The 17,964-nt window shown below is 43.9% G+C and overlaps 1 protein-coding gene and 1 long non-coding RNA gene across 4 annotated transcripts in view; one reads left to right on the top strand and one right to left on the bottom strand.

Moving 5' to 3' along the window:
• Positions 1-17,964, bottom strand: part of MGLL (monoglyceride lipase) — a 102,712-nt gene that overhangs the window by 52,119 nt on the left and 32,629 nt on the right. Inside the window, exons 1-2 of one of the 3 annotated variants that reach the window (XM_063164775.1) lie at positions 9,536-9,726; positions 8,374-8,512 (exon numbers count right to left, since the gene is read on the bottom strand). In XM_063164775.1, the coding sequence (XP_063020845.1) occupies positions 8,374-8,498 (125 nt within the window). In that variant the 5' untranslated portion in view covers positions 8,499-8,512; positions 9,536-9,726. Of the gene's footprint in view, positions 1-8,373; positions 8,513-9,093; positions 9,510-9,535; positions 9,727-17,964 lie in introns of those variants that run through there. The other 2 variants (XM_063164777.1, XM_063164776.1) reach the window with 2 other exon arrangements.
• Positions 10,165-16,171, top strand: LOC134422567 (uncharacterized). The gene is made up of 3 exons (XR_010028844.1): positions 10,165-10,482; positions 13,365-13,538; positions 14,843-16,171. It is a non-coding gene; the product is annotated as an uncharacterized LOC134422567 (long non-coding RNA).

Raw genomic sequence — 17,964 nt, 5'->3', positions numbered from 1 at the left:
TCTTCCCACTGCCACATAAACTGAGCACAAAGGTAAAAAGCCTTTTCTGTGGCAGAACAGCATGCCAGGGGCAAGGATGGACACACAGTGTGAGTAAAAACCTGACTCTAAAGCAGCCAGCAGAAGCTCAACAGCAGAGTTCAGACATCACCATGGGCTCCCTGTGCTACAGGGAAGGAAGCCACAGTGAACCTGGAAGGAATAAAGTCAATTAAAAAAAATCTTTCTGTCCTAATGGATTTTTGGGCATCTAAAAATGCCAGAAAGATGCTCTGTGCATTTTCAGGACAAGCTGGGTTGAGATGTTCCACATCTCTTTTTTGGGGACAGACAGAGGCTGACTGAATGCTGATTGCTTGATGTCTTTTTAATAACATGAGGTTATGAATGCTGCTCAGAATACAGATTTTAATGCTCCAAATATTGTAGACTAGCTCTCACATAAAATTGAAAAAATGAAGAAAAAGCTTAACCATTAAGTCAGCTGGATGTTATCTCACAGAAATTTAATTACTTACTGCTTCCTTGTCACTCCTAATGCCTTTCACCCAGCAAATTAAACCACTGCAGATTTCTGGAATTGACAATTGAATTTGAAAGCCCACTGAGATAGTTTTGAACACAGAAGTTAAAACTATGTTGAAAAATTATAAAAATAAGCTCATCTTGTCTGTTGGTGAACCAACAGACCTCCTGATATCTACTGCAAATTAAACCAAATTCTGTTTTAAAGAAAGGCCAATGATTTAGGTCTTATTCCCTCTCTCTGCAAGCTTCAAGTTTGAGCAAGGAAGAAAGAAAACATACAGAGCAAGACGTTTATCACAGGTCAGACAGACATCTCAAAAAGATCAGCAGTCTTTCTTGCACACCAAATCTATAGTAGTTTGTACATTTTCTCCTTACCTATCTGTACACAACACCAGAGCAAATGATAACTACCCAGTTACTGCTGAATGTTTGGCTTTAGCCCAGTTGTCAATATTTTGTCTCCCTTTTTATCCCCTGTTCTTTCTTTTCAATGATTGCCACTGAGACAATTTACTTGCAGCAGAAGTAAACTAATTCAGCAGAGAACAACTAATTCATCACTTAGGAGATTTTATTTAAAATCTCTCTTCAAACATCAAGCATTCTTCAACCACCAGCTGCTCAAGAAATAACTTACTTTCTCTGGCAACTTTCATCTGGAGACTCCAGCCCCAGTTTGTATCACTTGGCTGGATGACTACACACAGTTGTAGACAAGGAAAGGAAAGTATGGATAAGTTGTAAGTCTGATTCTGTAAATCACTGGTCATTGTGTCTAATGACTGTCTGGACCATGTTTTGCCTGTTCTCTGCTCCTCATTGTCTCCTTTTCTCTGTTTTTTGACACTAAATTCTCTAGGTCTAGCAAGTTGCCTTTGCCACCACTCAGTATGGGAGGATTCAGAGGCTTCCATCATCAAGTGAGTGCCTGCCAAGCAGAAACAAAGATAGTTCCTGGCTGCAGAGCCAGTGTCTGACACAGAAGGAGGGACTCCATGCCAGTAGAAGTCTGGTGTTACTCAAACTTTGTGCCTCATGAAGTTTGGTGTCACTCAAGGCTCCCTTCAGACACAAACATACTGCATCTGCCTGAGAGGAACGAGCACATTCCCAAGACCAAGACCTATCCCCTCTCCTACTGATGGGGATATCCCATAGGGGCAAGCTTGGAGGCAGGTAAATCTGACTGCAGTGCTGTGGCCACCAGGACAGCTGCCACCAGCCGTTCCCCTCCTGGCTCCAAGGCCACACCTTGGTACCACTGTGTGGGCAGTGACTCTGGCCAGCTTGGGGATGCCTTCCTGCCACCACCACCCAGTGACTCACCCAAGCCTGGTTGCTTCAGAAGATATTTGTGGTTGGGACTAGCCCAAGGTTGGTATTTGGGATTGCTGCACCAGTATTTTTCTTCCAGTTAACATAAGTGGAAGAGGAAACCCTAGAGGAGATATAATTCTAATGATGTCTAAAAACTTTACTTACCCTGATGTTTGCTGATTTCCTTCTTTCCTGTCATGGACAATAAGTCATACTGACACAGCGTCAGAATGTCTGTGCTGTGCAGTACAGGCCAAGGATGGCTGGGTGTAGTTAAGGATGTGACTGGGGTGGGATGAGGTAAAGGACCTGCCTAAGCATATCTTTAGGGATCTCATGGGCAAGATGCAACACTATCTCCTTGGATACCTGGAATAATCAGCCATTTGCTATCAGGGTTGGGTCACATCTCTTCCATAAGGGACAATAGGAGGGTTCAAACTCTGGTGGCTTCCATTCAAGTGGGAACACATTAGGACAATGACACGCCTGAACCTAGGGAAGGCAGCTCAGCCAAATCTGTCTGCAGGGACAGCTCTTGGAACAATGCAATTTCCCTAGAAGAACAAAGAGGTCAGATGTTCACCCTGACTTTGAAAAGGACAAAGTCACAGCAGTCTGAAGGGAACTTCCAAGGCCAACTCCTCTGCTATAGACATCTAGAAAAAATAGCCTCTTCCAGCCAGAACAGCTGTACAGCCAGTTCTTGTAGATGTATCCACAGTGATCTAAAAGAGCTGCTGTGTGTTCCCAAGGGATGTTCCAGGAGTGCTAGAGAAATTGAAGGAAGGAACTGTGTGCAGCTCTTTTATTATTTTCACTCAACCCGTATATTCCTTGTAGCAGTGAAGTAAAGTGCTCTTGCATCTGGAACCCTGCTATGATCACTGAGTTGTTTGCTTCAGCTATTGTGTCACTACCATCAAATATCTGGTTCAGAGCATTCCCAGTCTGATGAGATGAAAAAAGGATCAGTGGAGGGTCTGCCCAGGTTAAAGATCTCTAAATGCTGAGTGACCAACTTGGGCATCCACTGGAGTCATGGCACAAAGCCAGTACTGATCATCACACTTGTATTCCAATTAAAAGCAAATGAACTGTTTGTTTTACAGATGCCAGGTTTGCTTATCCTTCAGTCTCTGGCAGAATAATTAGCAGAAAAATTATCTTTATAACACTATTTTTAGACCGTTTTTCTTCTTTTCTCCTATTTCTACCTCTGCTTCTTATATTCACCATGCTGGACAGCAATGTTTCCAATTCATCAGGTGGCACACAAAGCCAACACTGATTTTGCTTTTTCTTGCTGCTCTCAGGATCGGGATGAAATATTGCTGCTTTGAGACTCACAACAGGGAACTCCAAAAGTCACCTTGTTCCCAGACACTGATGTCACAAAGTTGCACGCCTGTGCTCTGAGGCCGATCCTAACAGGGCAACGAGCAAAAGGGACAGTTTAATTACAATTGTTATTCCATTTGCTATTCACCTTTTCCCTTGGTTTCTGGGGAATACAAGGCATATTTGCTCTTGGGGGGCATTCCTGTGGGGACTGAAAAAAAATTATGATACTGAAGAAGCCTGTTGGAAGTATCTGCAGTGAGAACCAAAGCAGCTCCCCTGTCTGTCAGAGTCCCTCTCACACAAAGCTGCTTTGCTAATTTGCCCATCCTCTGGAACCACATAAGGAATCATAAAAGGATGCCCCCATTCACAGTGAATAAGACAGTCACATGGAGCAGAGATAACAGAGGCATTAAAGGAGCACATACACAGCTGATGAGAAGAAGGGATGCTTTAGAAACTCAGGCAGTAGCAGTACAGCAAGCAAAGCCTGGAATGTTGATTTGACAATGATCATTGTCATTTCCCTTTGCAGTGTGTGCAATGGGATCAGAAAAACAGAGGGGCTGAATTCATCCTACAGCAAACTGTGCTGACATAAGTCACTCTGCATCCTACAGATTTGGCTTTAATTTTGAGTTGACCTCATTAGCACAAACAAAGTGTTCTTCAAGAATGATGCTGAATTAGAAACTGCTTGAAATATTTCTAGAGACTAACACAATACACTATAATTAAAGACATTATAATCAGTGACTTGATTTCTTTTGCTCTGACTTTACTTTGCCTTATTTATTTATTCATTCACTTTGGAAAGGTCTGAAAGTCAAATTCAATTTTGTCATTTGCTCATGCTGGGAACTGCGCTGTTCTTCTGGAAATGGCATGGAAGTGCTGGTAATGAGATGCCAAAACCATCAAGCAATATTTACAATTTAAGGGCCAGTTCAAATACAAAAGCAATTTGTATTTCTGCACCACAGGCACATCTGCAAAATCTTTGGGGAACAGAGAAATCTGTTTTCTCCTTATTGGCTTGGCCTTGCATTACTAACAAGTCAGAAAGAATGGCAGGCATTCTTCAAAGAGTAAAAGAAATGTAAAAAGTAAATAGAGAAGTGGGTGCCTTTTGTTTGTTTAATTTTGTATTTTTAAACACATCTCAGGTGTAGAACTGAAAGAACTCTTAGAAAGGCAGTTTACTCAGACAATTGCAGCTCTGTTTACTTAAACTGTGCTCACCATGTCTGAATTTGAGCCAACCCATTCCAGTGTAAGTTAACAATGGCCTAGCAATGCCTCTGTGACCCACGGACAGAGAACCACAGGGGATCCAGCCAAGTCCACCTAGAGACCACTGAGAGACACTCAAGCACCATGCTGACTAGCCAGGTTAAGGTTTCTCTTTGGTGACTGAGGAAGCTCACATTCATACATGTCTGGAAATCACATTTTCAAGTGCATCCTTTAGCTTCAAGAGTCTCAAGTGTCCAGCTTAAAGTGACTGGTCTGCCAGGAGAGACTTGGGCTTCACTGTCTGAAGTCAGTGGCAGCTACAGCTATGAGCACCTTTGAAAAAACTACTCTGAGTCAATAAATCTCACAGGATTTACTTGAGGTCAAGAAGAGGGGCTAAAAGTGCCTCACAAAAAGCTCCTTGTGCTTATCTAGGTAGTGACAAGAATGGAGGAAGCATCTAGAAAAGGCTGCAGGGACATAGACCACAGAGGAAGAAGGTCACCTCTGAAGTTCCCCAGGCCCTTTAGGGGCCTCAAAGGAAATGTCTTGACTTCTCTTCCCAACTTTCCTTCCCCTTCCTCACCAGCATCTATTCTTAGCAGCTTTGTCTGAGAGCTGAGAATAGAACTTGGTTTCTTAATTCCTCACCTCCTGTTACCTCATATTTTGTCTCAGAGTGCTCAGGGTGGTGACAGAGGTTTAAGCCTTGCTTATGTTTACACAGTGACTGCTTTCCTGTTAAGTAGGGTTTCTTTGGCTACTGGGACATGCTATAGGCATGAGATCAGCCCTGTTTGGTTCTAATGATTTAATTCCTTCAAACAACATTACAGAGACCTGAAAGTGCCATGCCTTGCCCAGATCCTAAGTGTTGCATTCAGCAGTGAGCACTTGGTGCCAAAGAGTTACCCATTTTCATGGTCCACAAGTTCTGCTGTTGGCACAAAACATGAAAACACCACCAGAACACACTGCTTTTTCTTCCCTGCTGCATTCAGCAAGGGGAGACCACTTAATTACACTTTAAGATGGAACTGGCTTAACAAGTTGGGCAGCCTGCAGGGCTGCTGGCCAGGGAAGCTGCACCTGCACTGCTGCCAGCAGGCAGCAAGAGAAGACGACACCCAGGGCCCAGCTCTGCTGTTGGGAGTGACTTCCCACGCCAAAAACAAGTGGAAAACACTGTCTTTCTTCTTCCTTAGCCCCATTACTCCTTACTCCATCTACCCCATCTAATCATTATGACATCTGACTGGCTTTGTGTGTCAGCTTCCTGTGAAGTAATCACCTAAATCCCCCTCTGAAACAAAGGAGACCCTGCTGAGGAACTCACAATAGGTGCCTTTCACTGGCAGGACAACCTTGGCCTCAGTGGCACTTATAACAAAGCTTCCATATGTGCACCAGTATGGGCTGATCAGTCAGATCAACACCACACAGGATCAGAGCCTGGGCATTTGTGAGCATGAAGCAGTAATGCCTCTCAAAATTTCTCCATCTTCCTGAAAAAATAGTTTTTTGGTGGTTGTTCTTTTGTGTTTTTTTTTTAAATATGCTATAACACATTAATCTGCTACAGACTTTTATCCACATTTATGGGTCTGTTCAACGAGATAAAAAAGAAGCACCAGCTCCAAGGGGTGGTGTCTGTCAGTCATCCCCACTTTCAGAGACTGCCTGGCCATTGTCTGCTCTTCAAGCCCAGGCTGGGGCTACTTTTTAATATTTCCTTTGGCAGACATCCTGGGTTTTCCCCCTCCCTGGGGGAGGGATCAAGGGCGATAAGTTCTATTCTAATAGAAGACAAGTCAATGATAATCTTTGGGCATCTGCAGTGAAGAGGTATTTCCACAGCTCTAGCTGGGATTAGGCACATAATGGATCAATGAAAGATCTCACCATTTGACGGTTATAGCATCATTCATTAGCGTTAAGATTTGAACCTGAATCAACAATTGAGTTAGAAGATTGAAAGAATTGCTTTCAGTATTTGAAATAAATTGTAACAGGCCTGTAAAAGTCCCCTGAGGTGTCCCTCTTTCTCTCCCTATACATATATATAGAGAGATCGGTTCTGCTGAATGCTTAAAATTAGATTAAAGTTGCTGAGCTTCTACACAGGAAGAAGAAAAAGCAGAGCTTCTTATGTAAAGTGAAAGGGGGCAAAATAATGTATTTTTGGTTTGCCTATCAAAGCACTTCAAGAGCAGTCTTGATCACAGGATCCAGGCACTGACTTGTTATTCAGTCACTTACCATGTCTCATATATAACAATTCACGAAGAGCTAATAATAAACAATACGCCCCCTCCTTATACACAAACATGCAAACACACACACAGGAGCTCCTTGTAAATGAGCAACACTGATCCCATCCACTTTTCTTGTCACAAAACTAGGACAAGTTCACTCTTAATTAACTGCTTGGTGCACAGACCACTAAAAAATTAACTACCCAGAGGACTTAGAGACCAAGTTTTCACTCTCAGCTGCTTATCATTTCTGGAACAAAGATCCATCCACCCACCACTAATTTGGTAAGAAATTAAAAGTGATAAAAAAGCAGTTCCACAACTGGGTGACAAATGTTATGGGTAGTTAATGATTAATTACCACTATAGTACAAAACAGCCTGGTTTTACTGTAGAACTTTAATTTCATAGCATTATTTTTCCATAAAGGCAATTTTCAGGTTGGTGCAAGGCTATGTAATGCATCAGTGCCAAAAACCTTCCTGAAAGGCGGTGAGTAGAAGCAACTATGAAATGCTCTGTAGACCAGGAGATCTTGACCCAGAACTCTGTCCTACAGCCCAGCCTGGGCCATGGAGCTGTGGTGGGGTGGCTGCACTGTCCTCCCCTCTGGGGCCAGTACATTTTGGTGCTTGCCCACCCTCTCTACTACCTGAGTGCTAACCCAGCCCTATGTTATTCCCACTGTCCCTTAGTTTTGTAGGCATAAACCCCAAGGCCAGCTAACTTGGTCCTGTATCCCTCTCTCAGAGCAGTTGCCAGGCTGGTTTGGGCAGAGGATGGTGTCTAACCTGTTGGGTCATCAATAAATAAGGATAAAGTTTAACTCCCTACTACAGATTGAACAACTTGTTCCTGTGACTGTTCTATAGCTATATAAAATCAACACAGCTCTTCCTGTTGGCTTGCAGAAAAAGTAAACAATTAAGCAATATCCAGATTTTTATGAAGTAGATACCTAAATAACTAGTGGCAGCACAAATACATGCCAAGCCAGTAGATGCTGGAAGAAGAAAGATCATAACTACGGGAGCCACATCAGATCATAATTAGCACAGAAAGCTATTAAAGAGATTATTTAAATTATGACAAAATATTAGAAAAAATTCTCTATCTGATTCTTTGTCTGCGTTTATTACACAGGTCAGTTTTGCAATTGCAATTGCCAGTGAGAGAGCTCCCTGAATCATTTACTAAGTATAAATAATTTAACACCAGTCCAAAAGCAATGCAGTCAAACCTTCTGCCTGTTGCCCTGCTACTACTATTGAAACTGAACTCAGATGCTGATGTTAAGTTTGTTGACAGTGAGAAAATCAGTAAGAGCGAACATTCCAAAGTATCTGTGCCTTCCCTGACTGCCTGTGCTATAAGTTTGGGGATAGCTGTTTACTGCTGATAGGCATCAGCCACCTGCCAGAGCAGAATATTGAACTGCCAACCAAGACAGCTGTGCATGGAATGACAGCAGCTCCACGTTTATACCTGCAAGGCTGACTCGAGCAAGTTAAGGTTTGGAGAATGCAATTTTCACAGTAGGGACTTTCTCACCTGAGAGAAAACTCTCTTAGGGGCTCTATAAAGCTCCATGTACAGGGCCCAGTAATGCCAGTCAAGCTATAAATAATAATTTCATTAACAGAATCGTATCTAGTGATAGTAGAAAGGACATTTGTTCGAAAGTGCTCACCTGGGAGATGCTTCTGGCTTCCAATACCTGCAGAAGAGGTACTGCCCATCAGCATTGATGATATGGGGCAGATCCTTGTATGGGATGTTCTGAGGACTCCGCTTTGGTGAACTTTCCTCTGGCATTCTGGAAGAATGACCTGCAAGGTGTTAGAAGAAACAAGACATACTTTAAAACAGGTGGAAACAAGATAAAAGCTGATGAGCTTGGCAGCCACAGACACTCAAGAAAGTCAATCAGTAAGGCAAGTACCACTGATGGGAGGCTGCTCCCAAAACAACAGCCAAAGAGCCCCCAAAATCACTGCGTTAAACAGAAATGTAGCAAATGTTTTTGTTCAGAAAAGGCTCACATTTAGAGGTAGAGCATTAAGCGGGGGAGGGAATAATAAGAAAGGAAGAGCAATCCACCATCAGTACTTCATTTACGGCTTTCTATTCCACACTTCTCCCATCTGAGTTTATTTTGCATCATTTTGTGAAGCGGATCCTAAAGAGAATATTTTAACTGCAATCAAGAGCAAATTATGCAGCAATCGCTACAGATATGAAAAGACAGCTGCATAAAAGATTTATCTCTGGCGGAACATCTCCAAAGAACAGTGGTGGGTACACAGCAGAGGTATCTGCCACCGTGTCATCATTAAGATCTTCTCTGACAGACAGGAAGGTGGCGGCGGCGGCGGGGAGCGAAACATCTCCAAGAGAATTCGCCACGAACCTGTTTTCATCCTGTGCAAGGGTTTGCATTCTAGAGAGGAGCAGGCATGGCAAGTCAAACGCAAGCAGAGGAGGCTTTTTGCATCTCGCTGCGGAGCCGCGCTCGCAGCCCGGCAGCCCCGCGGGTCCCTCCCGGCTCCTCTCCCGGCTCGCTCGCTCTCGGAGGAAAGTCGCTTGGGTAATTCACCACTTCTCGTTCATCACTTTTGGTTTTTTTTCTCTTCTCAAACAAATTGCGTGTGCGGGCTGAAGTGGCGGTGGTGGGAGGGGAGGCTGGGAAGGGCTGGGGAGAGGGAGGGCAGGCGGGTGGGAAAGCTGCAGTCCACTTTCCAGAAGCTGCTGCACGCACATCAAAGGCACCTTGAGCACATGCAGCTGGAGCAGCTCACAAAGTTCCTGCCGCGGCAGGTTGTTTGCAACTTTACTTCCTTCCTGCCACTTACAGTTCGGAGGCCGCGGCGCCGGGGGGAGGCGAGGGAGGGGGAGACCTTTCCTCAAAGCGATCCCCGCTGCGAAGCCATCTCTCGTGTCAGCGCAACTTCCCCAGCCCCGCGCTGCCAGGCGGCGAGCGGGAGGGAGGGGAGCAGGAGGAGGAGGAGGAGGAGGAGGAGGAGAGGGAGGAGGGAGGATCCAAGCACCGACGCGATGCCAGGTCGGCAGCCCCGCACACGCATCCTCCAGCCGCGGCCGGGCGCGGCGGCCCCGCGGAGCCGAAGCGCGGTGGCTCCACCGCACGGTGCGCACGGGCTGCTCCCGGAGAGAGGGACAGCGGCGGAAGGGCGGTGGGCGGGTGGATGCAGGGATGGATGGAGGATGGAAGGAGGATGCGTGGATGGATGAAAGGATGCACGGACGGATGCATGTACGCGTGGATGGATGAAAGCATGGAGGAGGGGCGGGCGGTGCTGCCGCACCCTCGGCTGGGCTGGGCCGGGCTGGGCGGGCAGCGGGGGAGCCCTGCGGTGTCCCCGGGTGGAGGCTCGGCCGCCCCTTGTCCGGTGCCCTCCGGCGGGGGCTCCGCTCCGGCTCCGCCGCCCCGCTGGGCTGGAGCGGCCACAGCGCTCCCGCAGCACCGGCACCGGGATGGGGCACCGGGATCGGGCACCGGGATCGGGCACCGGGATCGGGCACAGGAGCGGCCGCTCAGCTGCTGCGGGCTGGGGGACAGCGGAGACAGCCCGGGGCCGGGGGCGGCTGCTGGCGGAGAATTTCAGAGACAGGACACCATGGAGCCGTGCTGCCTCCTGGGCATCCCGGTCCGAACAGCTCCTTGGCATCCCAACACCAAACTTCGCTGTTTAATGTTCACCTCTTCAGGCTTTGAAGCCATGCTGGGGAGCTCACTCCGATACCATCAGAGAAGTGCCCAAGCTTTGCAGCCTCATTCAGGGTAAAGGCCATTTATAACCACAGCACATGATTTATACTCACATAAATCATTATGTCACTATAGACTATATGCAATACATGTGCTGCTACTCTGTAATGTGAGATCTGTTTGGTGGTATGTGATACTTGCTTATAAAAATTGTCTCAGCAAGGTTCCCTGAAGCCAAAATAGCTCCCCAGCTTTAAGGGGAGCTATCCCAATAGAGAATTTTGTCATTTAATACTGCTAAGTGGTTAGCATTGATTGAGCACAGATTCATGCCTTTTAGATTTCATCAGCTCCTTTCATTTTTACATGCCTACATATGCTTAGAGGTCTCAAGCCTTTCTAAGAAGAGGCAGCTATTAACCTTATTTTTGAAGTGAAGCAACATGCTCATCAACTGTAAATCTGTGAACAAAGGTTGAAGAAAGGAAAGAAATGCATGCTAACACTAATAACAATAAATGCAAAACCTCAGAAATGGCCCATATAAAAATAAAAAGGAAATCAAAACCATATTTTATTTTACTCATCTTTCAGTGTCATTTATATTAAATGCCTAGGGGGGTGTTAGTTATAAATGGAAAAAGCAAAATTACATATTCCTGTAACTGCTGTTGTTTGGGGGAAAAAAGTGAACAAAACCAACATTTATGGTTGTTTATAATGAGTGAGATTTAGGTCAGATGGCTCTTAAGCAGAGCTGGGAGCTGTACCTGGAGCTGTACCATTTGCTAGGCCAGTTACTATCTAAGTATGAATGGGTGGAATTAAAGAGCTATCACAAGCCAGCTCCAGAGCTGGTAGAAGCAAGAACATATATAATTATTTAAATGATACAGATCAGATAATAACTGGATTAAGAAGAAAAGAAAGAAGGAAAGAAGCCTCTTCCCCCGCTCAGGGTTTATCTGCCAGGAACACTTTACTGCTTCCCTACAGCCATCCATGAAATCTGATGCCAGGAACAGGCTCCTCTCCTGCTGTGGTGCTGGGAATATCAGAGTTCCCAGGGCCACAGAAGGGTGGAGGGAGTTGAGGAGAAAATCTCTTTTTAAACTTCTGGATAAAAATAGCATCTCAAGGAAAACGACCTTTGTTGGGACACAAGGGCGAGACCCTGACTTTGAGAGCCTGCCCTGGCCAGCCCAGATACACGATTCCCTTGGTGCCCTGTTAACCTCAGCGTGGCTAAAATTGGAGACAGCATAACTGTGGTGCAGCCTGCCCTCCCTGCAGGCCCAGGCCCTCACCACAGCACTGGAATGAAGAATCAACCAGCAGCTCCTTCCCTTCTCACCAGCTTCCCTAAGACCCCAGGAGTTTGAGGGCATTTCTTCCCATGGGTGACAAACACTTCCCCATCTCAGTGTCAGCAACGTGAAAATGAATGAGGAGAAGCTGCTGATTTGTTGTCTTATAATTTTGCAGAGTTTAAGCTGTGAATGAAAAGCCACTGGAGAAAACTGGATTGTGTGTGGGGAATTCATGTACCTGATACCCAGGTTTCAGCAGAGCAATTGCTGCATACTGCCTCCCTGTGAGAAATCAAAGGGATGCCTGAGCATGCAGTATTTATGAGATTGTAACATCTCCTCTTGTCTTGGTAGAGTGAAATACATTTCAGAAGCAGAGCTTAGGCTAAATCAACTTCTAATAAAAAACAAATTCACATTTGGTGAATCTTTACAAAAACTCAGCAATTACTCAATCCTTGTAGGGAAGGATGTTTGGTTTATTAAAGGCTGAGCCCTGCTTAATTAAATATCTGTATTGATCCCCAAGGTATGCACAGAAATATAGAGAAAAGGGGTATTTGCTTTCAGATGAAGCAAATTTTAGGGAAAGAATCAATTGCTAGAATGACAGAGTAAATACATGTAATGAAACTTGATATCACAGCAAGTGGAGGAGGAGAGGAGAGGAGAGGAGAGGAGAGGAGAGGAGAGGAGAGGAGAGGAGAGGAGAGGAGAGGAGAGGAGAGGAGAGGAGAGGAGAGGAGAGGAGAGGAGAGGAGAGGAGAGGAGAGGAGAGGAGAGGAGAGGAGAGGAGAGGAGAGGAGAGGAGAGGAGAGGAGAGGAGAGGAGAGGAGAGGAGAGGAGAGGAGAGGAGAGGAGAGGAGAGGAGAGAAGGATGAAGGATGAAAGATGAAGGATGAGGCTGGTGTGTAGCTCTGATAGCAGGGTAAGGGAACAAGGACTTTCTTTGCAGTTAGGCTTTTGTTCCCAAAATGAATTTTTAATGGATCCTGTCCTGTTGTCATGCAAAGGTAAATAGACTGTATGAGATCCTCCTGCTCTTGTTGACAGCACCATGTTCCTAAGTTTTAAAGCAGTGGTTTCATTTGAGGAGTAGATTTGATAGGCTGTGTGTGCTAAACCACTTGGGATTCTGCTCACCAGGACCACAAAGTGAACTTTTGCTGACAAGAAGGAGGAAAAAACATCAGAGGAGGAGGACAAAATAATAAAATATATTAGTAGTATGTGGTTATGGAAGAATCTGCTGCAAAACCAGAAAAATGCTGGAAGTTACAGTAGTCAGGGAGCAGCTGGAGAGAGCAACAGACAGCACAAGCAATAGAACATCTGGGAAATGATGGGAAATGAAGCATGAAGAGGAAGAATTGAAATCAAGTGAAAATCAAAGAAGCCAATGCTACTAAAGCTGTCAGTTTAGAGTAACTAATTTGAATTTTCCCTTCTCTTTGGCTGTTTTTTAAATTATTATTATTAATCCTTAGATGGAGTCCAGGCATTCACCTTTACTTATTTCTGTAATCTACCTTTGCTTTTCTGTTGGTTTTCCTGAACAAGACATGTATGGGGATGAGGCAGGAGTGGGGGCTGGGATGAACTGTTCTCACTTGCCTGTAAAATATCTCTTTTAATGTCTTGCAGCCAAAAAAGAAGCTTGGTGTCAGGCAAACCAGACTGAGGAAGAAAATACTAGAGGAAAATATTGTATTGATCATGTTAATCTTAACAATGTCAGGAGGAATTATAAGTAGCTCAAGATTGTTCTGCAAAATTCTACGGCCTCACAAATTGGTGTGACAGGAGAAAGGCTGAAGGGTAAGCACAGGGAACACATGAGTATCACAGAAATTGTTTGCAGGCTTCCAGTGATTTGTTGCCTCTCAGTAATCTCACCTTCCCCAGTCAGTAGGAATAAAACTATTAGATTAAGCTACAAGTGGGTTAATACCCCTAGATGTAAACTACAGTCAAATAATAAAGCAATTTTACCATGTAAATAAAAATAATTAGTGGTAAACATAGTCTTAATTTTTTGTAGGTAATAAAAACTTGCATATCATGCTGTAATGAAAAGTCATAAATCTGTGACTTGCAAACAGCAGCTGTATGAGTGGAGTGATTATTATCTTGCCTGCGCTGCTTATTTGACAGGGCAAAAAATACACACTTAAAAAACCAGTAATTGAATATCAGTTTCAGCTTTTTAAACTGATGCAGGGAAGATTACCTATCCTACACAGATGCTAATTTGAGAACTGGTTGTTTTTCATTACAGAAGCAATGCGTATTTTGTTGGGTGGTTCAGTTGGTTTTTATGTTTGAGTTTTTTTTTACTAAAACCCCCATAAGATTATTAGTACCAGATTCTGAGACATTTTTAGTATTAAGAGGAAGGCATCTTCCAGAGGCAGGAAATTCAAAATGAGAGTGGAAATTCTGCCCTAGAGCTTTTTTCCATAGGAGGGAGGTTCATGGCGTTATTCTGGCAGCCTTTTGGTTTGAGAATAGCTCTGCCTTGGGAATGAAGAGGTTTTCACAGAGGTCTGGAAGTGCACAGGCTGAGCTGTGCCAGCACTAGAGGGCACAGCCTCAGCTCTGCTGCACGTGGGCATTGCAGCCCGACCAAAAAACCCTCAGCTGGGCTGGTTTGGGCTCTTTTTATTCATTCTACCCTTTATCTAGAGGTTTTCTTTAGACATCTGTCCATTTTTATCTTTGCAATGTCTAAATAAAAGTTTCCTGTACTGGTATATAATTAGTCCAATTTTCCCCTCTGGATTTGTGCTCATCCCTAGAATGAACTTCAGTGGTGTAAGGAGAAAGGGAAATCCTGCCCTTGTCAGTGTGAGCACAGACAGCTTAAAGGATGTTTTCAAGAATGGCATTTCCTTGCACATGGCCATAGTAATGTTCATAAAATGTTGGCCACCTTGGCAGAAAAAGGGTTTTGGGGGCAGAAAACAAAATCAAAAGAAACCTGAAGGAGAAGGTCCAAACCTTGGAATTTTAATATGCATAAAAATCAGAGTAAGATGACACCATGAATTTTCTCTAGCAGGAATTATGGTCACAGTTTTGAGGAGTACCTGACCATTTCTTTTCTCATTTTTATTCCTAAGGTTGACTGCATAACCCACTCGTACAAACCCAGCATTATTGCACCAGGGCTAAATGCTGCAGCCAAAAGCCAGCCCTACCCTGCCATGCTGAGAGTGGTGCTTTATTTTGGTAGCTGAACTGGAAGCATTGACTGGAGAAGGGCTGTTATTGTGCTGCCTGCTTTTCTTGCCTGCTTTGCAATTGACAAGGCATCATTTATCACGCTTTGCATTCCAATTTTTCTTTGCACGTTTTCCAGCTCATCATAACATAATTATGTTTCTGTTTCCTTCAGCCAGGGGCTGATACTTTCTTTTACTAAGACAACAGCTGCACTGCACAACCTTGATGAATCCCCATAAGGGTGAAAAGAGTCTGTGGTGCTTGTTTCTGCCTTGGCAACCCAAATGTTCAGGCTCTTTTTTGTGACAAATGCTGCTCTAAAATGCACCCAACCCTGATGCTTTCATAGCATTTCTCAAAATTGGATTTTATATTGTAAATTAGACTTTAAATATTAAACATTCTGCCTGGTTTGTAATTTTAAAGGCTTCCTTTGTTACATTTCTGTTTGTGGTGTTTATAGGTTATAGACTCTGGATGGAATTTAGAAGGCTGTAGTCACTGATGTGAAATTTGTATTTTGAATGAAATTGACTTTATGTGTGACAATAAGTACAATCTGGAGGTCTGTTTTATGTCCCTAAAGAGCATCTTAAGGCAGCTTTCACAGTACAGGTGAATCATTTCCTTGATTACAGCCTCCGTTGCTCCAGCCTCATTGTGGCATAAAGGTAATTACAGAAACCCCATCTCTGAAGGGCATTAACTGCTAATGATGGGAAAAGACTCACAGTATTTTTATTATCAGTTGTTGAGATATTTTATTTAACTCTAATGCAGTACTCTGAACCTGAGATTTTAAAGTACTTCAGAAAGAAAGAATTATTTCTGTATTTTACATAGGAGAAACCAGTGCAGAGAAAATCAGGGCTCAATACTGGAGGCAAGCTGAGGGCAGAATCCATTCTTAATGCTACTGATTTTGCTTACCCAATTATACCATTACTAATTCCAATTTCATCTCAAAATCTATCCATCAGAGCACTCTGTACAGTAGAAGCAGCAATGTTTTCAGCCACTGAATATTGCCCAGGTTTGTAAATATATGGGATATTGTGGCCTGGACAATACCATAGCCTGGACAATTGCATTATTCAGGGCAACATTTTCCCTACAGTTTTGCTTTCTATCATATTCTTCTGGTGCTATTACTCCTGCCACTATCATTTGAAGATTGTTTGTATTTATACATAAAAATTACAATAAATCTGTAAGTGGAGACAAGAGTTTAACTGATATGATCAGTCCTATCAGCCATATCCATGTGCTCCATGATCTAAGGATTCCTTGGGACACTTGAGAGTATTTTAGTTTTGTGATGTTTGAGCTCTGCCCAGCACACTGGACCCTGATGCAATTGCCTGGAAAGCAATTAGATATTGGTGTTGATGGCAACTCTCCCTGCCCAGCCAGGGCCAATTTCTCTCAATGGTTGTGCTGCTGATAACAAAATCAGTGGCTGCTTGTGTTGGAAAGACAATGAACACCTGGCTCATGAGAGGAGCCTGCCCTGTGCTCCTTCCTCCTTATAATCCTGAGGCAAATTCAGGCATATTTCACTCAGACCTATTTTAGCTTTTTTTTAATCTATCATCAGTTTCTTTACTCAGTCCACTCATGTTCAATATAAGATGTGCATTCTCCTTCTGATTCATGTACAGTAATTACTTCCTAACATCTGCCTAACAGATTTTGTAAGAAGAGTAACTCTTCAAATATTAAGAAGAAAAATCAATGTATGAAATCTTTGAAATCTCCATTACTGGGGTTTGTGATCCACAGCTGACTGGATTCATTTCCCAGCCAGGAAGCTGGTTCAGCAAAACAGCTGCATTGGTTATTTAACTAACTGGAGGCCCGATCCTGCTCACACTGATGCACAGCTGGAATAGCACAAGAGAAAATAAAAAATAGCGTGAAATATATGTTGCAGAAAAAAATAAAGCATTGTGCTATGGAACAACAAAAGAACTGTGGCAGATACCCTGCCACCCTGGTATAGCTGTTAGGCAGGATCTTAAAGTCTTGCAGAAACCTCACCCCAAATGCACTGCTAGCTCCTGGGAGGGCTCTTTTACTGTGGTGGCACCAGGTGACCAACAGAACTAAGGCCCAGTTGTGCTCAGCTGTGCCCTAATACTATGAAATCACAGGTGACCTGTTCTGTACTAAGTACTCATCACTGCTTGCATCTGGTTCATAATTATTCCCTCTCACTTATTTAATTTTCACAGTGTCTGCTACAATTATTTTATACTTTCTACCCCAGAAAAATGCACTCACTGATTTTTCTCCTAGGCTGAATTAATGCATGTGGTAATTGACTCAGGAGTACACAGAAAGGAGAAGTCAAAGGAGAAGCAGTGCAGTGAAAAATGGGACAAATCATCCCAAAGCATCTCCTGTGTAAGATGGCAATGCTTCTTGGACAATCTCAGGACATGAAGGGATGGTTACCAGAGCCTTGTTTGCACTAGAGATGTGTCTTCAACCCCCAAGGCCATCAACACCTGCCATCTGATCTTATTGTAAAATTAATAGCATGTACTGTTAATAACATCACAAGTTACAGTATCTGAGAGTCCACTCCCCAAACCTCATCCTGTTTCCTCCAACACAAGTTATCCATTTATCTTGTCTGCAGTCTGACTCTCCTGTAGCACAGATATCTGTGGTTTTGTTTGTGCTGGGGAGGCAGTGGCATCTGCAGCTGCTGGGGACTCCTAACACCAATTCACACTCCTGCTGCAGACCTGTTGGAGGGGATTCCTGAACTCCTGCAGATGGGAACATTCCAGCCCACAGTACTATGCTCTGACACCAGCACGTGCTTATTTTCACTTGTTGACTTTTTCAGGTACATTACTGAACCTCCTCTGGAGCTACAGTAAGTTTTTAAATGGAAACTGAGGTTTGGAGATGCTGCACTTTCAGACACAAGAGGAGGGTGAGCTCCTGGATGGAGATATCTACATGAAGCTTCATCAGTGCTAGACCTTGGGAGGTTTGAGGAAGAGGA

This window comes from Melospiza melodia, chromosome 10 (assembly GCF_035770615.1).
Source record: "Melospiza melodia melodia isolate bMelMel2 chromosome 10, bMelMel2.pri, whole genome shotgun sequence".
NCBI lineage: Eukaryota > Metazoa > Chordata > Aves > Passeriformes > Passerellidae > Melospiza > Melospiza melodia.
The sequence above is the reverse complement of the archived record's forward strand: the minus strand, read 5'-3'. Positions and strand labels throughout refer to the sequence as shown.